At 37.2% G+C, this 27,949-nt stretch overlaps 1 protein-coding gene across 1 annotated transcript in view; it reads right to left on the bottom strand.

Annotated features, from left to right (window-relative positions):
* The window catches only part of ERC2 (ELKS/RAB6-interacting/CAST family member 2), a 674,422-nt gene that overhangs the window by 295,757 nt on the left and 350,716 nt on the right, over nucleotides 1–27,949 (bottom strand). Inside the window, exon 7 of the mRNA XM_040628134.1 lies at nucleotides 4,191–4,328. Coding sequence (XP_040484068.1) covers nucleotides 4,191–4,328 — 138 coding nt within the window. The remainder of the gene's footprint in view (nucleotides 1–4,190; nucleotides 4,329–27,949) is intronic.

Below are 27,949 nucleotides of genomic sequence, written 5' to 3'. Positions count from 1 at the left end.
TGATTCACTCTAAGCACTTGTACTATTGACTGGGCATCGATGACAAAAAAAATCAGCAAGCACTATAATGTTTTTAAGTGTTATTGATGATTCGATACTACAAAATATTTCTCCGTCAATCACAAAACTAATTTAACTGTCAGCCACGCAGGGCCAGATGTCAAAAACATGTGTTAAAAGGCCCTAATATGCCATGATCTACTTGATTAACAACTAACTTGCAGAAATTCCAACAATGTGTTCTTGTTTTAGTCTTATTTGCATTGGCAAGTGTTTCTTGTGCACTCATCTGGCTCTGCACAGGTCTAATCTATTTGTGCTTTATCACTGAGCGGGAACTGAATTACAGCGGCCTCCGGCTCTGCTATCTGCCTTTCTCAACTGCTTATCTGCTATGTGGCTACAGCAAGGCTTGGCGAGACCAGCTTTATAAATACTGTGGGTTCCGCCTCTTGAGCTTCTGTGTGTCAATCCTAGAACTAAGTCATACTCAATCTTAACTTGCTAAGTGGCATTATTTTTTGCACTGTGAATACGTATATAAATTCTTAGAAACTAAAAGGAATAACACCTCCCTGGAAGGTCATAATTCAAGTGATCAGTGAATAGTGCCTAATAGGTTCTATTCGTCAGCCAAATGACAGCAAATAATTAGACGTTCTTATGAGTCCATGATTTTTAATTAATCATTTTATTTTTTGTACCATATCTTGTTCCAGGGGATCTATTCAATTAAATGTGGATAAAACGGGAACTTGTGAGGCAAGGGCCATTAAACACGATTGTGATACTGTCAAAAGCACAATTATCGGAAGGTTTGAGTTTCAGTCCCATTCCATCACCCGTGAGCTGAGTGGCCTTCGATAGTCCAGGGGAGGCAACAAAGTCCCAACATAGGGCCAACTTAGATAGATTAGAAGTGGCTTCCGGGAGCACTGGGTTGAGAAGTTAGCATGCACCATGGTCTATCCATGACACCCACCTAGCACCCAGAAATGGGGAATGGTACTGCATCTGTCCAAAATTTTCATTTCTGGGCAAGTCATTTCACCTCACTAAGGCCATTTCCCATCTTTAAAATGTAAGAGCATAGGTTTGGTATTTCTCAAAGTGTGTTCATTGACCACTTTCATCAGAATCATTAGGCATGCTTTTAAAAATCACAGGTTTCGGGGCACCTGGGTGGCTCAGTTGGTTAAGCGTCTGCCTTCAGCTCAGGTCATGATCCCAGGGTCCTAGGATCAAGCCCCGTGTTGGGCTCCCTGCTCATTGGGGAGCCTGCTTCTCCCTCTCCTCCTCACTCGTGCACTCTCTCTGGCTATCTCTGTCTCTCTCAAATAAAAAAATAAAAATCCTTAAAAAAAAAAAAAATCACAGGTCCCTTGGCCCCACGGCAAAGCAACTGAATCAGAATCACTAGGAAATGGGACCCAGGAACTGTATTTTAAGAAGCTCCTTAGATGATAAAATTATTTGGATACACACAAAAGTTTGATATTGGAATAAATACTTAAAAGGAATCTACTATTCTTTGTCCCGTGATAAAGAACCTTGCCAGTTCCTATCCAACGTTTTTGTCTGTGCCTCTCAAACACACTTTCTGATTTTGTCACTTTTTTTTTTTAAGATTTTATTCATTTATTTGACAAAGAGAGAGAGTACAAGCAGGGAAAGCAGTAGGCAGAAAGAGAGGGAGAAGCGGGCTCCCTGCTGAGCGAGGAGCCCAATGTGTGGCTCAATCCCAGGACCCTGGGATCATGACCTGAGCCAAAGGCAGACACTTAACCAACTGAGCTACCCAGGCGTCCTGAAACTGACCACTTAATGCTGATATTGGCACCAGTGGCTTCTCCTTACTTTAGACTGATTATAGCCAACTCCTTTTTTTTCTTTTTTCTTTTTGGAGAGCTTTTGAAAATTCCCTTCAAATGAATTGATCTGTTTGCTTTTATTCTTCGTTACTGTGAAAGGCTAAAAGTTAGGTGCAAATAAGGTTTGAAAACTAAGAGCTCACAGGCCAAAGCTGGCCTACATCATATTTACCTTGAGCATCATAATATTTTAAAACCTGAATTTGAATGGTTTGAGGTAGGTCAAGGACTCTGCAGATTGCCATAGTTGCCAGCAGTCCCTACTGCCTCACACCAAACCCACTTCCCTCGTTTTTATTCTCTGCCAGGCTCTTCAATGTATCTAACTACTCGACTCCTCATCTATTGCCCAATTCAGATTCCATGTGCCTGAGATTGTGGATCAGCAGACTGAATAATTATTACCAAGGTAGTTCCAAAGAAAATGGAACTTAGAGGTCAGCTAATTTAAATGTGCATTTTGAAAATAAGGTACTAAGAGAAGAGGCTTGCCCCACGTGATGCAACTCTCATGTGGTGGCAAGAATATGAGGGGGGCAGACTCCCACAGACCTCAGCCTTTCTTCCCAGTCATCCCTGCAGTCTCAAAGGAAGTGCTTAAATAAAAGGAACAGTTTCAGATTCAGGAATTGTTTTGGGATTTAAACTAGAATAAATCAAATCTTAATAGGGCCAGGGGATAAAAATGATAAAATCCTGCCAAGAATCCATGACATGGAAGAATTATATGGTATATGTTTACTTCTGTAAAGTTGCAGAAAGAAATTGAGAGGTAGTAATGGACTGACATCATATCACTCAAAAACTGCAAACAGGATACATAATCATTAATAGTTTTTGAACCAACATTCCCTCATTCAAATTTTTACAAACAAAATTACTACAGAGTTTTGGTAATAAATTCTTAAATGTTTAAAAAAGAGTATTTTCCCTGAAGAATCATCTTATTTACTCTTTCACGTTTTCAAGTAAAATCTTGTATCTTTATAATTTAATATTAAAGTTATAATTTTATAATTTCTATCTAGCCATAGAATTACAGCTCTTCCTCTTTGCATCTCTTATTTTTTTATGTAGTGCAGTGGCTTTCATAATAGGGTAAACACCACAATGACTGGATGTTCACATCAGGAACCTGCTAAAGTGCAGAATCCCAGGCCCTCTCAAAGTTCTGATTTAGTAGGTATAGATGCAGCCTAATAATTCAGATTTTCAACAGGCACCTCCTGGTGATTCTCACCTAGAAGTCAAAGAAGTCGCGTATAACACCCAGTGCACCATGCAACTAATGAATCATCGAACTTTGCATCAAAAACAAGGGATGTACTGTATGGTGACTAACATAATATAATAAAAAATATTATTATTATAAAAAAAAAACAAAGAAGTCTTCTTTAAGATACCCTGGGAAAAAAAACAACAACCACCTGTGGACCATTTAATCTAATGCCTTCCATTCCACAAATGCTGGGAAAGAGAGCTACTTGCCAAGGTCATCTAGTTAGTTAGTGGCAGGGCTGGGACTAGCTCCTAGCTAGGTCTCCTTCCACTTGACTTCATTACTACAGTTAACAGACAATGATAAAGGGGAATATAGGAGACAGGCAGTCTAGCTTCCAAGTCCACATCCTTGACTACTGTGTAACACAGCTTCTCAGGAAGCTGAACTCCCAAAAGAAGAGGAATTAAATCTGCAGAAAATAAAGAACATTATAGGCTAGGTAATTGTGTGTGCAAAGGGTCTGAGAAAGGAGGGAACATGGCAGACTTGAAGATCTAGGCCAGCATAGCTAGAATACAGAGAACAAGGGAAGAGAGATGGGGGATGAGGCTGGGAAAGCAGGAAGGAAAGAAGAGGGAAGGTAGAGGAAGAGAGGGAGGGAAGAGCAAAGGAGAGAGGGAAGGAGAATAAGAAGGACAAAGGGAAAGAGGGTAGGAGGATGGGAAGGAGAGAGGAGTAAGGCAGGCAGGCAGAGAGGTAGCTGACCAGATCCGAGACAGATCAAATGAAGGGATAGATCGTATGTGCCAGGTAAAGGATTTCGATTTTTATCATCCTAAGAACAGTAACAAGCTAGTGAAGGTTTTTAAGCAGGGCCAAATGTGGTATGATCAGGTTTGCATTTCAAGGCTCTCCTGGCTTATTTAATGTGCCAAGTGTACTGAGGAGGGGCTAACATGGGAGAGGGAGGTCCAGCTGGGACGGAAGTTAGTGTGAGCACATGGAGAAAAGCGGGCACATTCAAATACATTTAGATCATCTCCTCCCAGCCATGTTTCCCTAAGTCCTGACACCCCCATTTTTCAGCCCAAGCTCACCTTTTCCGACAAAGCCTCTTCAAGTGTTGCTAGCGCAGTATCTGTATTACTGGAATCCGTCTGCAAGGACTTTACTCTGTCTTTCAGATTGGTTAGTTGTTTGTCTTTATCCCTAAGTTGTTCTTGCAAGTTTTCAATCTGAAAATAAAGATCACATTTAATGCATATTTTATTACATATCCAAGGCCAAGCTTCTTGAAGTGGTCCTGTTTAAAAAAATAGACCCCAGGTTATAGACATTGTCAGCATTGAGGTTACACTGACTTAGAATCAAGGCCATTTTGATGAGCCCTCATACTTCCATGTACTTCAACTTTGTATTTAAATGGCAGTACAGATGAGCAGACTACCTCCTTCCATACTGATGCAAGCCCTTCAGACATGTAAACATTGCTATTTCTACCTATTTCTATCTCTCCTACCAGACCAGTCCATAATCTAATCTTCATACAGTGAATCAGAGAAAGACATATGCAGGATTTTTTCATTCAATGAAAAGACATGTATTGTCAAGCACCATATCAATATATAGCAGAACCTATGTAGTCATTCACTCACTCTTTTATTCAGTATTAAACTTTGTGATATGCCAAATGTTGTCAAGTGGCTGTTTCAAAGTAACCACATGAAAAGCCAAGTAGGTTATCATCAGTAGACTGTTAATGGGAAGAACTTGTGATATAAATCAAATGTAACAAGTACTAAACACTCCATTTGGCAACTAAGTCATGTGCTGGCAACCAACCAGCCACTTTTATCCACTATCTGCAGCCTGAAATAAACACGCCAAATAGCTGATTATAACGCCTGCCCATGAGCAGCAGCAAGGACCTTTCCCGGGCATTGCATACATTATCATTCATGTTTTTATTCTCTGCTTTCAAACCATGTATTTCTTATCTAAGGATTAAAAAAAGCCCACAGTACAAACAATTTATTCGTATTAAGGGTTTTAAAGTGACAAGTAAAAAAAGCAGTACAACTCTAAGATAAGTCCATTCAAAATATTTGTATTCTGCACCCAGGCTTTCGCAGGAAATCATTCCAAATGCATGTTTAACAATGTGTGACTTAAACAAATTTTTGGATTATTTGATTCATTTAGCATAAATCTGGAATGCAACACAAATAGTGACAGCAGTCGCAGTAACAACAAGGAGGAGAACAGGGTGACAGTGGAGGTGACAGTAGTAGCAGCAGCAAAACAGCTCTGAATACAAAACAATGACCCTGCTGACCCTCAACTGGCAGGACATGGGACTTGGTTATTTTTTCCAATGGCTACAAGGGATTTGAACCAACAGAGATGGACTTTTCCCCTTTCCTTCCTCCCTCCCTCCTTTCCTTCTTTCCTTCCTTCCTTCCTTCCTCCCTCCCTCCCTCCCTTCCTTCCTTCCTTCCTTTCCTCCTTCTTTCCTTTCTTTTCCCCCCCAATGTATCCTTTTAATAAGACATGTTTTCTGCCTTGAGACAGACATCCTGGAAACTTAAGTTATAGGCCAAACAATTAGCCTTCTCCTTCATCAAAATGCAATGTATTCCTGCCCACCTACCATGGTGAGAATTCACTGTCCCTCCATGGAAAACACAGGAACTCAAAACGCATAATCATCTGCAGTCAAAACAAAGGCTTTCTCCATTCCAGACAAGTGTTCATGCAGTTACACAATACCATAAATAAATATATGGGTGAACAAGAATATGGATGGTTACATGTCAGAATGATACTCGTTATATAAAAGAAGCCAACAGCTGAGAGGACTGGTTCTTCAAGGAGAGTGTGTGCTATTATCTTGAGTACACCCACACCCACAGATACATTTGTGTACACGAATATGTGTAAATGCATGGTGGTTCCAAGCAAACTGATTAGACACCCCCGTCACCCTGGGAAACAGTGCCCTGAACAAGACAGAGGATACCTTCTCTCAGAGCATCAGCCCTGGGACAGTGGTAGGCACTGATTTCAAGGGATTTGGGGCACTGGAAATAGAAGCTAAAGAAGACTGACTATAAGCCTGTGAGAGACTCCTTGGGGCCTCTCCAAATCACTGAGAGGACTGAAGAAGTTTAGGGCCAGGGTCCTACCAGTATGCAGGTAATATAACACTTGGTTTTTTCTGGTTTTGGGTATAGTAGCCATCCTAATGAGTATGATGGTGTCTCCTTATAGTTTTGATTATTGTTTCCTTAATGACTAGTGATGTTGAGTGATCTTTTCATATGCTTACTAGCCATCTGTATATCTTCTGGAGAGAAATGCCTATTCAAGCCTTTTGCCCATTTTTGAATCACATTGTTTGATTCTTTGTTATTGTTGTTGAGTTTAAGGAATTCTCTATATATTCTGCATATTAATCACTTATCACATATATAATCTATATTTTCTCCAATTCTGAGGCTTGCCTTTTTACTCTGCTGATATTCCTTTGATGTGTAAACTCCCCCCATTAATACTGCTTTCTCTATACTCCGTAACTTTTGTCTTCATTCACCTTTTAAATATTTTTTCATTTCTCATGTGACTTTTTTTGATCCATTCATTTTTTTAAAGTGCTTTGTTTAATTTCCACAAATTTGCACAATTTCCAGTTTTTCTGTTACTGATTTCTAACTTCATCCTTTTGTGGTTAGAGAAAATACTTTCTATGATATCCATCTTTTAAAATCTATTGAGACTTAATCTGTGGACTATCATATGGCCAAGCCTGGGGAATATCCCATGTGTACTTGAGAAGAATGCACCTGTTGTCATTATTGGATAGAGTGTTCTGAATGTCTGTTAGATCTTACTGATTTATTTTGTTGTTTGATTCCTCTATTTCCCTACTTATCTTCTCTCTGATTATTTTATTATTGAGAGTGGAGTACAGACATCTCCAACTATTATTACAAAACTATCTTCTTCTTTCAGTTCTGTCAGTTTTTGCTTTACATATTTTGATGGTCTGGCATTAGGTTCATAAAAGCCTGTAATTGTCATACCTTCTTGTATTGAAACTTTTGTTAATTTATAAGGCCTTTATTGGTCTATTGTAAACTTTTCTGAACTAAAGTCTGTTTTGTCTCTTTCAGTTACTACTTGCATAGAACATATTTCTCCACCCTTTCACTTTCAACCTATTTCTGTCTTTGGATCTAAAGTGACTCTCTTATAGATAGCATATAGTTGGATCATGGTGCGAGTGGTGGGGAGGGGTTGTTTGTTTGTTTTCTTATTCTGAATCCATTCTGCCAATCTCTGTCTTTCAATTAGAGTTTAATCCATTTACATTTAAAGTAATTACTGAAAAGGAGGGACTTACATCTGTCATTTTGCTATTTGTTTCTGTATACCTTATGTTTTTATTCCTCATTTCCTGCATTACTGTCTTCTTTAGTACTTAGTTGATTTTTTTGTAGTAAAATGATTAAGTTCTATAATCATTGTGTGCGTGTGTGTGTGTGTGTGTGTGTGGGTGTATTCAACAGCTATTTTCTTTGTGGTTACCATGGGGATTACTTGTAACATCCTAAATTTGTAACACTTAATTTTATAACACTTTGAATTTATACCAGCTTAGCTTCAATAAACAAAAATTCTGCTCTTTTATAGCTCCATCTCCACCCCTTTTGGTTGCTGATGTCACAAAATTCTATCTTTATACATTGCGTGTTCCCAAGCACAAATAATAATTCTTTTAAATCCATTAGCCTCTTAATATATAAAATGAAACTTGGAGTTACAAACCAAAGTTACAATAATACTAGTTTTTAGACTAATAATTTTTGTAAATATATTAGTCTCCTAGGTCATGTAGAAAATGGATTCCATAAAATGGAATCACAAACCATTACTACAATAATACTAGCTCTTATAACTGCCAATGTACTTACCTTTATTGAGATATTTATTTCTTCACATGGCTTTGGGTTACCAACTAGTATCTTTTCTTTTCATTCTGTATGACTCCCTTGAGCATTTCTTGTAGGACAGCTCTAGTGGTAACAAACTCCTAAGCTTTTATTTATCTGGGAGTATCTTAATTTTTCCCTAAATCATTTTAAAATTTTTTATTTAAATTCAATTTAACTAACATATAGTGTATTATTAGTTTCAGGGGCTGATTTTACTGATTCATCAATTGCATATAAAACCCATATAAAAGTGCTCATTACATCAAGTGCCCTCCTAATGCCCATCACCTAATTACCCCACTCCCCACACACCCCCCTTCAGAAACCCTCAGTTTGTTTCCTATAGTTAAGAGTCTTTTATGGTTTGCCCCCTCTTGAACAGTTTTGCTGGATATAGGATTCTTGGTTGACAGAAGTGTTTGTTTTTGTTTTTTCTTGTAGCACTTTGATTTTATCTACCCATTGCCTTCTGACCTCCAAAGTTTCTGATCAGAAGTCTGCTTATAATCTTATTTAGGATCCCTTGTAAGTGACAAGTCACGTCTCTCTTGATGTTTTCTAATGGATCTGTCTCTAGATTTCAAAAGTTTGGTTATAATGAGTCTTGGTTTGGGTCCCTTTGAATTTATCTTTCTGGGAGCTTACTGAGCTTCCTGGATGTTTATATTCATGTCCTTAAATTTGGAAAGTATCAACCATTATTTCTTCAAATATTCTCTTTGCCCCTTTCTCTCTCTTCTCTTTCTAGGACTCTCATAATACGTGTGTTGGCCCATTTGATGATGTCCCACAGGCCTCTCACATTCTGTTTACTTTTCTTCAAACTTATTTCTTTTTGTTTCAATTGATTCTTTCTTCCAGCTGCTCAAAGTTGTCTTCCTTCTAGTGAATTTTTCATTTCAGTTATTGTACTTTTCAGCTCCAGAACTTCCTTTTGGTTTCTTTTGAGTTTTCTATCTTTTCATTGATATTTCCATTTTGCTCATACATTCTTTTCTTTACTTCCCCCACATCTCCCTTTTGTTCTTTGAGCATCTTTAAGAGTGTTGTTTTAAAATCTTTGTCTAGTAGATCTGCCATCAGGTCTTCTCAGGGCCACTTTCTGTCGATTTTTTTTTTCTTTGATTAGACCATACTTTCCTACTTTCTATATGCCTTGTGATTTTTGTTGTTGTTGGGAACTGGATGTGGTAACTCCGGAAATCAGATTCTCCCCATTTCCCAGGGTTTTTATTGTTTGGGGTGTGTTGTTGTTGTTGTAGGCTATCTCTGTGCCTGAGGTATAAATATAAGGTCTGAGGTATAAATATAAGGTCTTTTTAAGTCTTTTCTGAGCCCATGTCTTTTCCCAGGTATGTGTCATCATTTTCTAATTTTCCTTATATATGCAGTTGCTCATGAATGGCCTAATTTTCAATGTATGGCTCTCAAAAGAGAAAAAGAGAAAATGAATGAGGAGGAAATGGACTGACAGTCCTTTAAGTCCCCTGGAAGTCAGTTCAGCAAAGGAGAAGGGGCTTGCACCAATGTGGAAAGGTGCAATAACAATGGCTGCTGACTCTGACTGCACCTCTGAGATGAGAAGCAACAATTGATGATCAGAACACAGATCCTTGATATTTGGAAGGTGGGTTTCTTTTTGCTCATCCTGGTTCCTTCAAGCTGTGTGTAGGCTGCTCCAGACACACATGTTCAGCTGCCTGCCACTTGGCTAAAGAGTGGTAAAAGGTTAGCTCCCACTGTGTTAAGAGCTAATATTGACCAAAATTAATGGCATTTTACCATCTAAGCCTACCCCTGGAAGTTGCAAGCCTTCAATAGACTCCAGAGTTCTAAAATAGTTACATCAGAGAGATTCTGACAGTGCAATCATTGTTCAGATGGAGAGACAAATTCTTGGTGCCTCCGACTCCTCTATCTTCCCAGAATCCTCCTTCAGAAATACCCTTTACATAACACCAAGGAAAAGGCAAAACTCGTTGCTAGTATAGGATCCACTAAATCATGGATTTAAATACAAAGATTTAGGGGCACCTGGGTGGCTCGCTGGTTAAGTGTCTGCCTTCGGCTCAGGTCATGACCCCAAGGTCCTGGGATTGGCTTCCCTGCTTAGTGGGGAGTCTGCTTCTCCCTCTACTTCTGCCCCCTCCCCTTGTGTACTCTCTCACTCTTGCTCTCCCTCTCAAATAAATAAATAAAATAAAAATCTTTTTTTTAAATAAATACAAAGATTTAAATCAACGCACTTTATTGGGTTTCTTTACTGCATGAAATCTTAACACAAACTTTTCAGGTTAAAACAACATGAATTTATTGCCCCACAATCTATAGATCAGAAGTCCAAGCACAGTGTAATTGGTTTCTCTGCCTGTGGTCTCAGAAAGCTGTTATCAAAAGATCAATCAAGCTGAGCTCTCATTTGGAACTTGGTGTCCTCTTTCAAGATCATTCAGGTTGTTGGCATTTTTCAGTTCATTGCTGGCTACTGGCTAGCAGTTGCTCTCAGCAACTAGAACTTGTCTTAGGCCCTTGCTACATGACCTTCTCCATCTTCAAAACTAGCAACAGACCACTTCTTACATGTCAAATCCCCTCCTCCATGCTTTGAATTTTTCTTACTTTTCTGTCTCTGTCCTCTAGACTCAGGTTTATAATGCTCAAGTGATTAGTTCAAGCCCACCCAGATAATCTCCCTTTTGGTTAACTCAAGGTCAACTGAATAGCAACCTTAATTACATCTACAAATTCCCTTTTGCATAAAATATAATCCAAACATTGACATAACACCAAGGGGCCCATGTCATGAGGGCCACCCTAGAATTCTGGGTACTATACCATATATTTCATCTATAATAAAAACATAATAGTCTTTTAAAAGATTCCTTAAACAAAGATTCTGCAAGAGAAATTTATCCAAATCTGAAGAGTTAATTATAATAAGATGTGTGACATTTCAACATGGCATTTCTGATGCTGCCATTTTTACAAGGCCTAAAGTTAAAATAAAAATAAACTTTAAGCTTATAAAATAGGTACTGTATGTACCAGACCTCTTCACTACAAGGCAGGCATTGTCCTAAATACTTGTGTTTTTTTTTTTTTAACATTTTATAATGAGATAATTGAGATTTCCATGCAGTCGTATGAGACAATATAAAGAGATCCCTTACACTTGTTACCCAGTTTCCTCTAGCAGTTAAAATCTAGCATAACTATAGCACAGTATCACAACCTGGAAATTGATGTTCATACAATCTATTGATCTTATTCAGTTATCACCATTTTTATATGCACTCATTGGTGTCTGTCTGTCTGTCTGTGTGCGTGTCTGTATTTAGTTCTATGTAATTGTATCACGTGTATAGATTCATGTGACCACCATCAAAGTCAGGATACAGAACAGTTCCATCCCCAAAAAGATCGCTTGTGTTGTCCTTTTATAATTGTACCCACTTATCTCTGTCTCTGTCCCCATCTCTAGCCCCTGGCAATAATGAATCAGTCCTCCATTCTATAATTTCATCCTCCCATAAATGTTACATAAATGTAGGCACACAGTATATAACATAACCTTCAGCATTGTTTGTTTGTTTCTCCACTCAGTATGATTCTCTGGAAGCCCATCCAAGTTGTTATGTCTATTAATAATGTGTTCTCTTTTATTACTAAGTAGTACTCCATGGTATGGATATACCAGCCTGTTTAACCATTTACCTATTAAAGCATATTTGGGTTGTTTCTGGTTTGGGGCTATTACAAATGGGCTACTATGAACATTCATGTGTAAGGTTTTTTTATAAACATAAGTTTTCATTTCTCTGAGATAAATGCCACCAGAGTAAAATTTCTGGGTCATGGGCGTTGCAATTTAGCTATATAAGAAATTGCCAAACTGTTTTCCAGAGTGGCTGTACCATTTTACATTCCCCACCAGCAGTGTAGGAATGATCTAGTTTTTCTACATTCCCACCAACACTTTTGGTGTTGTCATTACTTTTTGTTTTAGTAATTCTGATAGATGAATAGTGACATCTCATTGTAGTTTCATTTTGTATTTCCCTAATGCTTAATGACTTTGAACATCTTTTCATGTGTTTATTTGCCACCTTTACATCCTCTTTAGTAAATATCTGTTCATGTCTTTTGGCCATTTTCTAATTGGATTGTTTTGGTTTTGCTTTACTGTTGACTTTTCAGAGTTCTTTGAGAGTATTCGAGATACCAATCCCTTGTAAGACATATGGTTTACAATTATTTTCTCCCAGTCTATAGTTTGTCTTTTCATCCTCTTAGCAGATATTTCACAGAGCAGAAAGGCCAATTTAGAGATCATGCTTTTAATGTCAATTCTATGAAATCATTATTTAGCCTTAGATTCTGAAGATTATATCTTATAGCTTTTCTAATACATTTATAGGTTCTTGTTTTACATTTAAGTCCACGGTTTACTTTGAGTTAACTTTTTGTATAAGATGTGAGGTTTAGGTCAATGTTCATTTTTATTGCCGACAGATGTCCAGTTGAGCAAACACCATTTGTTTAAAAAAAGCTATTCTTCCTCCATTGAAATGTCTTTGCACTATTGTAAATTATCAATTAGGTATATTTGTGTGGGTATATACCTGGATTCTCTATTCTATTCCATTCACCTATCTTTCTATCACTCCAATAATAGGAGATTGTCTTGATTACAGTATCTATATCGTAAGGGTTAATATCACCTTTTTCTTTTCAAGAATGTTTTAAGTTAATCTTGACTTGTGCCTTTCCATACAAAAAATTATAATAAGCCTGTATATGTTCAACAAAAACTCTTAGGGTTTTGAAAGGAATTTCATTAAAACTATAGCTCAATTTGGGGAGAAGTGACACCTTTAATATGTTGGGTTTTTCAAACCATGAATACAATACATATCTCAATTTGTTTAGGTCCTCTTTGATTTTTTTAAATAACATTTTATAAATTTCAGCATACAGATCCTGTACATATTTTGGCAAATTTATTTCTAACTATTTCATTTTCTTTGGAGTTATTATAAATGAAATTTTGTCTTTAATTTCAGTTTCCATGTGTTCATTTTAGTATATAGAAATGTTAATTAATTTTTGTTTGCTGATCTTTTATCTTGAGATTTTACTGAACTTAGGGGTTTTTTTTCTCCTGACTTTCTACTTAGACAATTATTCATCTGCAAAAAAGGATGGTTTTATTTTTCAATTTTTTTCTTATCACAGTGGTGAGAACTTTGGAGTACTATGTTACATCCTTGCCTTTTACCTGAATTTGGGGGAAATATATTTAGTCTTAGTACTGAAAGTCAGAAGAAGATTTTTTGCATATGTTCCTTAGCAAGCTGAGATGGTTCTCCTCTATTCCTAACTTGCTTAAGCGAGTTTTAATCACATATTTAATCATAAATGAGTGTTGAATTTCATAAAATGCTTTTTCTATGTTAAATAATATGATTACATTTTTCTTCTTTATTCTGTTCATATGGTGGATTACAATGATTGATTTTTAAATGTTGAACCAGCTTGCATACCTGAAATAAATCCCACTTAGTCATGATACATTATTCTTTTTATAAATTTTTGCTTTTGATTTTCTAATATTTTGTTGAGGGTTTTTTATTTAAGTTCATGAGATATAGTGGTCTGTGGTTTTGGTTTTGGGGGGTTTTGCTTTTTGTTTTGTTTTGTTTTGTTTTGTTTCTTCTGTTTTGGTTATCAAGGTCATACTAGCCTCATAAATTAGTTGAAAAATATTCTCTCTTCCCTTTTCAGGAAGAAATTGAGTATAATTGGTGTTAATTCTTTAACTGTTTGGTAAAATTCTCCAGTGAAGCTATCTGGGCCTGGAAATATCTCTTGTAGGAGCTTTTAAATTAAAAGTTCAATTTATCTAATGGTTATAAGATTATTCAGGTTATGTATTTCATCTTGGTTAAGTTTTGATAGGTTATGGTTTTTGAGGAATTGGACTATTTCTATTAACATGTCAAATTTGTGAGTATAAAGTTGTTTGTAATAGTCCTCTATCAACTTTTTTTAAAAGATTTATTTATGTATTTTAAAGAGAGAGAGAGAGAGCACAAATGCGCATGAGTTGGGGGAGAGGCAAAGCAAGCACTCCCCACTTAGCATGGAGCACAATGCAGGGCTCTATCTCAGGACCCATGAGGTCATGTCTTGAGCCAAAACTAAGAGTCTGATGCTTAACCAGCTGAGCCACCAGACTCCTCTCCTCTATCAACTTTTTTAACGGCTACACAATCTGTAATGAAATTTCTTACTTCCTTTCTGATATTGATGATTTTCTTCCTCTCTCTTTTATCTTTATCAGTATTGCTGGATTTTATTGACTTTCTCTATTGTTTCCATGTTTTCAATTTTATTGATTTGTGCTCTACTATTATTCTTCCTTATACTTGCTTTGGGTTTATTTTGTTCTTTTTTCTGGTTTATTGAGGTAGAAACTTCGATTATTCATTTGCAACATTTCCTCTTTTCTAATGTAACCATTTAATGCTATAAATTTCCCTCTCAGCACTGCGTTAGCTGCATCCCACCAATTTTGATACATTGCATTTTCATTTTCATTCAGCTATGTATATTTTTCCTTTCTGACTTCATCTTTGAGGCATGGATTATGACTCACTTAGCATCTTTGTGTTTTTTAAATATTTTTATTTTTTTTAAGTAATCTCTATATCCACTGTGGGACTCAAACCCACAACTCCGAGTTCAAGAGTCACACTATTTACCAACAGAGCCAGTCAGGCACCCCTGCTTAGTATCTCTGAACCATGGATTACTTGTAGATTCTCATATCCTTCTATTATTGAATTCTAATTTGATTCCATTATGGTCACTGTATGAATTCAATTCTTTTAATTAAGTTCAGGTTTGTTTTACAACCCTGAATATGCTCTATTTTAATGAATGTTACATGAAAAAAATGTATAGTTCACAATTGTTGGTTAGAGTAACATCTACACTTGTAGATGTCAATTAGCTCTTGTTTGTTAATAGAGTTACTCAGTTCATCTGTATCTTTGCTAATTTTCTGTATTTAATCCTATCAATTGCTGATAGTGAGGTGTGGAAGTCCCAAGCTATAATCATGAATTTGTGTATTTCTCTTTTCAGTTCTACCAGTTTTTATTTCATATATTTTGTTTGGTGCATACATATTGTATCTTGGTGGATTATTTCTTTTATTATATAATGTCTCCTATTGTTCCTAGTAATTTTCTTTGCTCTGAAGTCTACCTAATCTGATATTAATGTAGCCATTTCTCCTTTTTAAAAATTAATGTTAGGAGCATCTGGGTGGCTCAGTCAGTTAACTGTCCAACTCTTGATTTTGGCTCAGGACATGATGTAAGATTGAGCCCTGTGTTGGGTTCTGTGCTAGGCATGCAGTCTGCTTAAGATTCTCTCTCACCTTCTCTCTTTGTCCCTCCCCCCCACACTCACTCTCTTATGCTTACTAAAATAAAATAAATAAATAAGTTAACATGATATATCTTTTTCCATTCTTTTATTTTCAACCTATAATGTCATTGTGTTCGAAGTGAATTTCTTATAGACAGCATATAATTATTCATGGGTTTGGGGGTTTTTTGTTTATTTTGTTTCTGTTTTTGCTTTTGTTTTGGATCCACCTGGATAATCACTTTTAATTTGTATATTTTGGCCATTTACATAAAGTAATTATTGATATGTTAGGCCTTAAGACTGCCATTCTATTATTTGTTTCATGCTCAGTTCCTCCATTTCTTTTTTGCCTTCCTGAGGGTTACTGGATAAATTTTTAGAATTCCATCTTCATTTACTTATACTATTTTTGAGTATACAGTTTTGCATATTTTCTTAACAATTGCTGTATATGGTAAATTTTACATATGAAACATGTTATAACCTACTGATATAAATGTTTTACCACTTCAAGTGGAGTACCAAAATTGCACTTACTTAAGGTCCTTTTACCTTCCTCACTTTTTAAATCGAACTGTCTCATTATTTCCTCTATATACATTGAGCACCACAAGATATATTGCTACAATTTTTGCTTCAACTGTCAAACATGATTTTTAAAAATTATAAGGATGAAGATAGTTTTAAATATTTATCCATTTTTTTCCCATTCCACTCTTATTTCTTCTTTTCTGAAATTCAAATCCTGCTGTTATCATTTCCCTGTTGTTTAGAGAAAGGTGCCTTTAGCCATTGTTCAAGGGTAGATGGGCTAGTGACAAATACTCTTGGTTTTCCTTTGTCTAAAAATGTCTTTATTTCCCTCTTCATTCCCGAAGGATAATTTCACCAGACAGAGAATTTACGGCTGGCAGTTTCTTCTTTCTGTACTTGAAAAATATGCCAATTCTCTCTGGCCTCCATAGTTTCGATGAGAAATCCAGTCATTTGAATTGGTATCCATCCCCCTATAAATATTGAGTACTTTCCCTCTGGTTGCTAAGATTTTTTTTTACTTTGTCTCAGTTTTTAGAGGTTTAATTATGATGTGTCTTTGGGGTTCACTCATCTTTTTAAATCTGTAGGTTTATATCTTTTGCCAAATTTGGGGAGTTTACAGCTATTACTTCTTTAAATATTTATTTAGCCCCATATTCTTTCTCATCTCTTTCTGAGGCTCTGATGATATGTTAGATCTTTTGTTATAGAATCACACTTCCCTGAGCTCTATTCATTTGTTTTCCAGTCTAGTTTTCCTCTGTTGTTCAGATTAAGTTCTATTGATCTGTCCTCAAGTTCATCAACTCTATCTTTTTTTAATAATAATTTTTATTGTTATGTTAGTCACCATACAGTACCTCCCAAGTTTTTGATGTAAAGTTTCATGATTCACTACTTGCGTATAACACCCAGTGCACCATGCAATACGTGCCCTCCTTAATACCCATCAACAGCCTATCCCAATCCCCCACCCCCCTCCCCTCTAAAGCCCTCAGTTTGTTTCCCAGAGTCCATAGTCTCTCATGGTTCATTCCCCCTTCTGTTTACTTCTGACATTTTCACCCTACTATGGAATCCTTCCAGTAAGGCTTTCTATTTTTTCAAAGGAATTTGTAATTACTTGTTCAATTTTATGATAATTGCTTTAAAAATTTTGTCAGATAATTTCAATATTTGATTCATCTTCGTATTGGCATTAGTTGTCTTCTCTCATTCAAATTATGACTTTTCTGGTTCTTGGTATGACAAGTAATATTCTACTGTATCCTGGACATTTTGAATACATGTTAGAAGATTCATTTTGTTTTGTTTTGCTTTCCTATTTATATCTTCTATTTTAGTAAGCAATCACCTTGTTTCAGTTTAGCATGTGGGTTCTGGCTGGCATCCATGGCTTGCTGACATTGCTGCCAGGGACAGGGCAGCTCACTGCTACCAGGGGCCTGGGGGCTGGGAATAGGTTGACCTGCCCTGACTCCACTGATGAAACTGCTGTGGGCAGCTTGAGCCTGCCACTGCTGGCAGGTGTGAGATGGGGAATGCGTTGGCTCAGTGGACTCTGCTAGCAATGCTATTGTGGGCAGAGTGGGCCAGTGCTAAGTCCCAGGTGGGCTTCCCTTTCCCAGTCCTTTGGCCAGAGAGAACAGGCATTTCCTTCTTCTCTTCGTCCCCTCCTCCCTCTTTCATTCCAATCTCTCTCTCTCTTCCTTCATCCTTCCTTCTTTTCATCTGTTTTCTCTTGGCAATTCGGGGTTACAGGGCTCTCCACATCCCAGGCAGGGATATACGAAGAACAAGAACAAAACCCAGGGAACTCATCATGGTGTTCTTCAATTCCTGAGGCCCCTAGCCAATCCTTCTTTCCCAACTTTCAGAGTTCTTTCATGATTGTCTGTTATTTCCTGACAATCTAAATTAAGTTGTATTTAGAGAGATGGACAAGGGAAATGTGAGTTTATGCTATCTTGTCCCCAAACTGGAAGCCACCAAACACTTTTTAGAAATAGATTGCTTAATTTGCTCTTCAAAATCCCATCACGGATTTAAAATGAAAAGAAGCAAACAAACTTGTTAAGTGACCCAGACAACTAGTGGTGAAGGGGAAATTCATATTCAAACTGTCCAACTCAGGCCCCAGCCCTGCTTCAGCCTCCCCATGGCTACCCCAGAAGCCTTTAGAGCAGTAATTCTCAGCCTCCTTCCTGCACTGTGACCCCTAGAGTTCTATTCCCACCAGATGATAGAAGGAAGGGAGCCAAAAGCTGGCTGGGCAGTTGAGTAGTTTCCAGACCTGACTCCTCCATTTGAGATTCATTCCCAAGGGGCATGAAGCTACATAGCAAGTAAAGTCAAACAAATTCAAGCAAACTCATTGTGTTGGTAAATACTCTCTTGGCCAAAATGCCAAACACAAAGTAAAGAAAAGGATTTACATGATACCATGAACAGCTACATTTCTTATCATGGAGTTCATACATAGTAGGTCCTCAGTAAATAATTCTTGGTAACCAAAATGAACCAGCCCTTTAGATACTGGATGAGGCTTGGCTCAAACTACCTCCCCACTAGACAATGTTCTTGAGAACAAACAACCATATCATGACACCCTGTGGAATATTTGAGATACTGCATGCTGTAAGTTCTACCAAAGTCCAAATTCAAAGGGACAGAGGGAAAGCAGGGAAGAAAACAGCTCCCCAAAATGTATAATCAATATTAAAGGTCTAGAATGCTTTTTTATCATCAGAAGTCTGACCCCAAAGGATAAGCACTCTCAAATAAAAGTGCCTGTTTCCCATGCTTGGTGCTTATCTGAATTCCAGAGCATTTATATGATTTCCTTTCCTTTAAAACTAATTTTAAAATGTGATCCAAACCCTAACCAAGACAGCATGTTCCCAAATAGTATGGAATTTTGTGTAATTTTTCCTTTAGACATAAAATGAATAGGCAGCAAATTTAAAACATCCCCAAATTGTCCTAAAATGGAACATCCTAAAAATGTCCAATGATAAAATGACAGGCAAGGCCAAGGGAGCATCTAGAAATTCTCATAATGTAAAAATTTTAATAAATGATTACTGTGGACAAAATCTCCAGGGTTTGCTAATCATGGCTAAATCTACTGAGAGGATGGCAGGATGGTTAAGAGGTCTGGAGCCTCCTAAACAGAAAAAACTTCTAATACTGTGCAAACTCATTTCTGCTAAATGTCATAATAGTTGGAAAGAAGATTTTACTTTTGTTTTCCACATTAAAAAAAAAAAAAACCCTGAAAACCCATCAAATTTAGAGTAAAAATATTCCAAAGTTTCAATATTTTGTACTCCCAAATAAAAGAAAAAGCAAAGCATAAACAAGGGAATCATTATATGTAGCAAAACATTTACACACATACTGAACAGGAAATAATTAAGAATTTTTTATGACACTAATTTTATCTGAAAGTCATAGCTATATACATTATACAGGTTTTGTATCAAATTTCAACCATGCATAAACCTTTCATATTTATGGACTTTTTTTATTCATTCAAATAGTAGCTGACATCAGAAAAATTGGTCTGCTTCTTGGAAGACACGAAACACTCATAGAAAACAGGAATTAAAAAGGAAATAAAGGAACAAATTTTTAAAAATTTTATATAATCTTTAGTCTCATGAAAACCACATATAGATGATTCTGATTCTGAGAAAGACACAACAGATCTTCCGTAGATTTCCATTTATGCATTTTCTTTTAAAACTTATAGATTCATTTTCCACTCTCTCTGTTCGAAATTTAAAATTTAGTTAGCAAGATACTACCTGCCTCTCACGCTTCTTTGTTGCTTTTTAATTCCTAGGCTGCAATTCAATTGCAACTAACTTTAAATTTTAAGTGTATCATATATTCTTTGGCTATTTAAATAATGAATATTTTAGTAATTAAAAATTGCCATTAAGATCACACACACACAAAAATCGTTAAACTATTTGGGATAAAAGTCTTTTCCTGTCCATACACTGTCAATAAACAAAGTGCTAATCTTGTCACTTTTTTTGGCCACTGTCTCAGGAATGCTTCTTAAGTACTCAAAGGATTAAATTAAATCTCACCTGCAGACAGGCTTTTCAATTCAGCCGAAAACCTAGTTCCCAAAGGAAAATTACTTTCATCCTCTTAAGTTAAAACCAAAGGTTCTATCCTTTGGAATTTGCAAGAAAATAGCAGCATCAAAGAAAACAATTCACTTCAAGACAGTTTGTTCTTCAAGACTCTGTCTAAACGAATTATTTCAGAGATAATTCGTTTTAGGAAATATTTTCTCAAGGTCATTCTAAGAGAGCCATAAAATTGTGTCATTTAAATTACTTCAAGTTGATGTCTTTTCACAATTTTGACTGTCTTCTTGGGGTTTTAGGAAGCTATTTTTTTAAAAGAATTATTTTATTTATAGTCCTTGTTTTGAATTCTAAATTTGGTTTATGGCCTTTTGTTTTTTTAAGAGATTATATAATTCTATGAGCTAAACATTTGAAACTCATGAAGGGAATTAAAAAAAGATTTATTTCTTTTGAGTTCAAAAACGAAATAATAGAAGAAACTGAATTTGAGATTAAAAGTATGTATGAATTTGGGGAAAAATGACAGCACTCTACCTAGTACTCAAGCAACTATTTTCCAACTTAAAGTATTCTATGTTCTTTAATTTAATTTAAGAAATACTTAATAGGATAAAATACTCACATTGCAGAAAATTTCCTCCTAAGAAGAGGTAGCATTTCAAAAAGTTCCCTACCATGTTGTTATAAGAGCCACTGGGGGGAGGATTAGGATGCGGTTCATTTTTGGACTCTTGTATCTACTTCCTAAATAAACAAATCCTGGCTCTTTCTCCCCAAATCAAATACAAACCCAGAGGAAGGACAAGGAGATGAACCACTAGACTGAAAAATAGAAACATTATGTCAAAGTACCCTACATCATTATTTGCAGACAATTTATTTTGTTATTGGTTAGTATCCTTCATGCTAAATGTTCTGTCCCCTACAGCAAATGTTCCATTTCAAAAACATAGTAACATGTGCTAGAAATAGAAACCACCAAAGCAATAGTTCTGGTGGCTAGATAATGTATTTATGGTAGATTAGAAAAATGAACATTAATCCTGAAGCTCAGTATGTATGAATCTTATTATCAATATAATTTGTAAAATAACCCAACAGTATATCAGAATTCTTTTTCAATTGGAATAAAAGCTTTGTGAAACAGATTAAAGTGTTCTCCCTAAAAGGGGGCTCTGTTACATACATGTATTAAAGGCAAGATGGGCAAATTCACTTTTTATTTTCATCTTAGAAATAAGAACTACAAAGGAAAAATAACATTTCTTCAATTAGGTACAAGAGCATGACCAATTGGATGATTATTCTGTAACTTAGTATTTTTCCTTTGATTTTTATAATTGATTCTTTAAACAACGTGCTTTATCTGTACTTGGCAAGAGTTGTCCCACCCTAAAACCTTCAGAGCCCAGTCTTAAATGGTCCTGGCAGGACCTGAAAGATACATCTTACCTGTCCTCCCACTCCCCTTCACTTCAGGTGCATTTCTTTAGGGACATAAAATTTTATGTGTCTTTCTAACTAACTTCACAGTATTCTGCCTGAGCTTTACAAATGTTATACAGTAATTCTGAGCATCTTTAACATTTATCTCAAATATGTTGGAAGCTAATCATGAAAGGATCTCTGGAAATGAAGAGTTCTCATGAGGTTAAGACCAAATCCCTCCTCAAGAATTTTTTGTGACACAATGACTTATGCTCTTCACTGGACCAAAGGGATGGTGGACAAAAAGCCCCCAAGAATGTAATTCAGTTATCTCTGAGAGACACTAGCATCCTAATAATTTACACACCAAATACAGTCAGGGGTCCAAAAGGAATCACCTCTTTTTATCACTCATTATGTTGTGATTAATCAATCATACACCTGCAAAAATGTACTCAATTATTAAACTATAAAAATTATCCAAAATAGTGTGGCTTCCAACTTGGCCACATACAAGAATCATCTCAGTAGCTGATAATGCAGATTCCTGGGCTCCAGGACCAGGGGTGCTGACTCATTAGGTCCAGGGGTTGCTTTGGTAACCCACATATTTAACAAGTGCTACAGGTCACTTTGATCAAATAGTTCATGGACCAGAGTTTTAAAAAATACTGGCACTGAAACATTTTACATCAAACTGAATTTGGAAAATAATTTATCCCTCAATCATCATTCCTCTCCAAAAAAAACAAAAAAAGTTGGGGGAGGGGAGGCACCTGAGTGGCTCAGCCAGTTAAGCAACTGACTCTTGATTTCAGCTCAGTCACAGTCTCAGGGTGGTGAGCTCAAGCCCTGCATCAGGCTCCATACTGAGTGTGGAGCCTGCTTAAGATTTTCTCAGTCCCTCTGCCTGTCCCCTCTCCCTCTCTAAACAAACAAAGGAATGAATGAAAAAACAGACTGGCAATATTTTCCCATACTCTCTCATAACTGAAGTTATTTTTCAAAGGTCTGAGAATTTAAAAAACCTCTCCAGAACATAGATCCAGGCAGAGGCTGGGGAGGGAGGAAGGAGGGGAAAGAACCTCTTCCCTTGCACCTTCCTTCTCTCAAATAGCATATATATCAGTGGTGTTTTCATTTGATAGGATCATCTTCTATGAGAAAGCAAGGACCTGGAAAGATCCAATCTCCCCATATGGCTCTCTAAATGGGAAGTTACCAGTTACTTATGATAAATCCTATCCAGAGCATCTGAGTGACTCAGTCAGTTAAGTTGTTGACTCTTGATTTCAGCTCAGGTCAATATCTTAGGGTCCTGGGATTAAGCCCTGAGTCCGGGCATGTGTTGTGATGAGCACAGGGTGTTACACGCAACTAATGAATTGTTGAACACGACATCAAAAACTAATAATGTACTATATGTTGGCTAACTGAACATAAAAATAAAAATTAAAAAAAAACATGATTGACACCTCCTTAGAAATTAACCTGGCTGGCTCTAACATATATATATATATATATATATACACACACACACATATATATCTTAAAAAAAAAAAAAAAAAAAAAGCCCTGAGCCTGGCTCTGCACTCAGGAGTCTGCTTGAGGATTCTCACTTCTCCCTCTCCCACTGCCCCTAGCCCCAGCTCTCTCTCACTCTCCCTCTAAAATAAATAAATAAAATTTAAAAAAAAAATCTTACCCATAGCCTATCTTCACTTGGAACCCATTAAAGGTTGAAGATAAGATAAAGAGGCTGAAGATATAACAAGTCCCCATAAAAATAACAGGACTTGGTTAATGCTAGTGGACAGAACTTCAGCATAATGGAAACAGATTATGTATATTCTCTTCCTCTCAAGTTGCTGGTAAAATAACTTCATGAGATCTTAAAGGTATTGGGAGAAAAGAAGCGCAAAAAGATTATGCCTGTGATTTAAACGCTGGGGCTGGAGAGAGGAGCTGAAATGGTTAAGCAGGCCTTTCATTTTTCTTGTTTTCAAAATTTAACTTCGTTCATTCCTTCCAGCAGTAACCGTCTGCATCTGAGTGGTCTGATTATAGCACATGCAAAATTTACAAAATAAAATAATGACGCAGGCCCCAGATTCATTCAGCTAATGGAAAGAAGTCTGTCTTCTGCAAAGTGTCAAAAATTCAATCTCATCTGCTAGCCTGACACTAAAGAAAATGTAAACCCGCTTCTTTTCCCAATTAGATTCAGGGCTCCTTAAACTTTCCTGGGAGGCTAGGCTTGTTCTGAAATCGGATATTTAAAGAAGCAGTCTGTTTTTGTTTATGCACTTTTGTTTCCTATTAAGATCTCGAATGTGTTTTGTTCTTTTATTGTCCAAGGCAGCTTCCCCTCGTGTAATTTCTGAATCTCACAGATCAGATCAATGTTTCGAGATGGCCATCGACAACTTCTATCCTTTGTTAACAAACTCCTCTGGTCCCCTAATACCATGGGATGCTTTCCTTAATCATAGAACACATCTGGGGTAAGTGATTCACATCCAGATGTATCCTAAGGTACCACAGAGCAGTTCACTGCAAAATACCCTGCAAAAGTATACTGAAATGCAAGGCGCTGCCGCAAGTCAGCAAGGGATTTTTCCAGAGGAAGATGGATCAGAGTTCATGAGTCAGATGCTTTTCCACTAATTAGTTAATGTGTAGCATGAACCAAATGTGAAACCAAATGCAGCACGTAAAACACACAGCATATTTAAATAAGCCCTTAGAATAAAATCAATAGGAAAACTGGGAATTATTTGAAGTGTTACACCCGGGGAAAGGTACATGGAGTTGCTGGTAGGTCCATTCCAAGGTGGCTTACATACTTTCAAGTGCTTTTTTTAAGAAGAAGATAGCTGTAACTTTTAAAAAATAAAAGCAATTTGCCCTCATGCTTGAATTTCCACAGGCTCTCCCCTAAGGCTTACTCTTTTCCATGATTCAGTAATTGCTGGCAAGAGGGGCCACTTGCACCTCAAAATAAGGGGCAAGTGGCTAATTATTTCTGTACAGGCCCATCTGCAGTCTCAATCAGTTGCAGATGTAGAATTGTACCCAAAAAAGGAAGCAGCTTCCACACCATAGGGCCCTAGATGCAGTGGAACTCCAAGAGAGGGAACACAATAACCCAGCAATTCATGGGGTACATCCCTACTTAGTCACCCGGACGGGCTGCCTTGGTGATTTTCTTTAAGACAAATAAACGGAACAGCCAAAACAACAGGATTTAAGTATATGCAGGTGATATTCTGATGAGCAAGACTAATCAGCTAATCAGCTCTCGATACTTAATCTTGGTCTAAGTGTGAAGGCTTAGGTTTCTTCCTCGTTTTGCCCAGCTCTACTTCAGTGTTCTTTTAGCTCAGAAAGGGAGGCAACAAGGAAGAAACCATATCCAGATGGAAGCCTCCCATGCCTAGTGCTTTGTTTGTTGACTGAATCTTCATGATGACCCTAAGCCTTGGTGATAATGATCCCTATTTCACAGATAAGAAAACTATCACATTTCTACTAGGTGGAAAAGTAGGACTTGAACCCAGGTCTGTCAGTTTCTAAACACTGTGCTTTCTTTCTTTTTTTTTTTAACCACTGTCATCTAGCCACTACTTTAATATTTATTTTTTTAATATTTAATGTAGATTGGATACAGCATGCTCAAGAATAGCTTTTCTATAATCATTTGTTCCTGATTGATTGCTCCTGACTATGTACTATTAACACTTCCCTTTGCCCACCTCTCATGGGTACGGTCTCAATAAAGATCAAACAGGTACAAGACAGTACACAGTAAATTGTTCATAAATAAGAAAATCAAGGCATCTTTTTCCCCCAATATGTCTGGATAGAGAGAGAGAGATAGGTATATATATACACACACTTTTGAAATTTTTATTTTTATATATTTTAATTTTTTTCAGTATTAAGCTAATATTTGTATGCCAGGTATCCTTGCAGACCTGGTAAAGAAGCCAGAGAAGCTCCCGGCCTCCACAAGAGTTTATGTCCATTAGGGGACAAAGTTAATAAACCAGTCAACAAATTATCATAAAACATAGAAACTTCAGTTAGTAGCACGTACAAAGTACACCAAAAAAAAAAAAATTAATCAGATCAGGGAATAGAGACTGGTGGAAGTTAGAACAGCACTGTGTCAGTTGGGGTGCTTACGAAGACTTCTTGGAGGAGGTGACCTCTGAGCAGAGACATGAATACTACGAAGAACCAACTGGGGAGAGCTACAGTACAAATGCCCTGAGATAAAAAGGAGATGGGGGAGTTCAGGAACAGCAAGAATGCTTCACAAACCCAGACCAACAGACAGCATTACATCACCTGGTAGCAAAGCTTTTAACTTCCAAAGAGATTAAAATGTGATTAAAATCTCTATAAGAGCTGAGGCAGTCAGCCATTCTTTTGTTATTTATTTATTCACTCATTAATTTAACAGATAATTACTGTCTACTATAAAAGGGATATCTAATTAGATGACTTACAGAGCCATGTTCCCTACCATGGGACTCACAACCTAGGGGTCAATTCACCAATAGCATATCAGAACAGACTCCACAGAAAGAGAAGAGAAGCAAAGCCTCATGCTTGGAGACCCAGACAGAACCTTCCTCCAAAATCCAGAGAGTGCCAAGATGAACTCAGTATTAGATTGCGCAACCCTGCAGGGTCAAGCTGATCAAGTGGTGTTCAGTCTTACACACTCTGGTTGGGATGCAGGAACATGTTCTTGAACCTCAAAGAAGCTATAGAGTTCTATCTCTAGGGGCACTACAAGGTTTCAACCAAGGTTGAAAGGGGTGTGGGAAGTACATGCTGCAATAAGACACTGTGTAATGCAGAAAATTAGAGAGGATCCCTACACTCTGGAGTTATATCACATATGACAGCATAGATAGGCCCAAGAGATGCTGAGATTCCCCTAATTAGCTGAGCATTCCAAGCCTCAGTGTTCTACTGTCTATAGCTGGAATGATAATGATGTTTCCCCAGCCATCCTCATTAACTCGATACTAGTTGAATGCTGGGCACCCACTGGGTACTGGGACAGAGCAGTGAACACCACAGCTCCTGTCTTCAAGGATCTTATGTCAAAAGGGAGAAAACCTAGAAATAAACAGGGAATTACAAAGCAGTGTGATGTTATGAATAAGTATAGAGCCATCATGGCACTTAGGAAAAGAATACCATCTCATTCTGTGGGGTCAAGTAAGATGTCCTGTAGAAACTGATAACTAACCTGATCCAAGGGACAAGAGTTAACAAGGTGAGAAATGAGGTAGAAGGAGAGAGGACTATTCCAGTCCAAGGGGGGAAGTGTGCAAAAGGTCAGAAGCAAGAAAGAGCAATGAGTTGTTCTGGGACCTGAAGTAGCTCCAAATGGCTGGAAGAGAGAGTGAAAGGGAGAAGTGGTACAGATGAGGCCCCGATTACAAAAGATGGTGAGAATGTTAAGTACCATTATCCTGAGGGCAATGGGAGCCTTTAAAGTTTGGAGCATGGGGATAGCATGACTTGACTTGTGTTTGATCAAGATGATGCTGGCTGCTGTGGGTGAATGTACAGGAGGGCAGAGTGAAAGCAGCAAGGGCAGGCGGCTCCCACAACCATGCAGGCAGGATGACTGTGAAGAGGCACCCAATATGACAGTGACTGGACAACTTCAACATATGAACGGACAGACAACTACAGTTCATCCACACGATGTAATACTATTTGCAATAAAAAGGAATGGACTACTGGTACTCACAACTGCACAGATGAACCTCAAATGCATTATGTCAAATGAAAGAAGCCAGACCCAAAGGGCATGTAAGTTGATTCCACTTACATGATATTCTGCAAAAGGCAAAATTACAAGGACAAAACAACAGATTAGTGGTTGCCAGGGGCTAAGGCTGACTGCAAAAGGGCACAAAGGAATTTTGCAGGATGATGAAAGCGTTGTATATCTTGATTACAGTGGCCGTCACATGACTATATGCATTTTTTAAATATTTTTAAGACTTTATTTTTTTAAAAGCAGATTTAATCGGTTCACAGCAAAACTGAAAGGAAGGTACAGAGATTTCCCATATATCCCCTGCACTCAAGCATGCACAGCCTCCCCATTATCAGCATCACTCACCACAGGGTACATTTGTTACAACTGATGAACCTACACTGACACATCATTGTCACTTAAAAGTCCATAGTTTGCATTATGGTTCGCTCTTCGTGTTGCACATTCTATGGGTGGAACAAATGTATGATGATGTATATCTATCATTATAGATCATACAGAGTATTTTCACTGCCCTAAAAATGCTCCGTGCTCTG

Source organism: Ursus maritimus, unplaced genomic scaffold, assembly GCF_017311325.1.
Source record: "Ursus maritimus isolate PB19 unplaced genomic scaffold, ASM1731132v1 scaffold_14, whole genome shotgun sequence".
In the NCBI taxonomy this organism is placed as follows: Eukaryota; Metazoa; Chordata; class Mammalia; order Carnivora; family Ursidae; genus Ursus; species Ursus maritimus.
The sequence above is the reverse complement of the archived record's forward strand: the minus strand, read 5'-3'. Positions and strand labels throughout refer to the sequence as shown.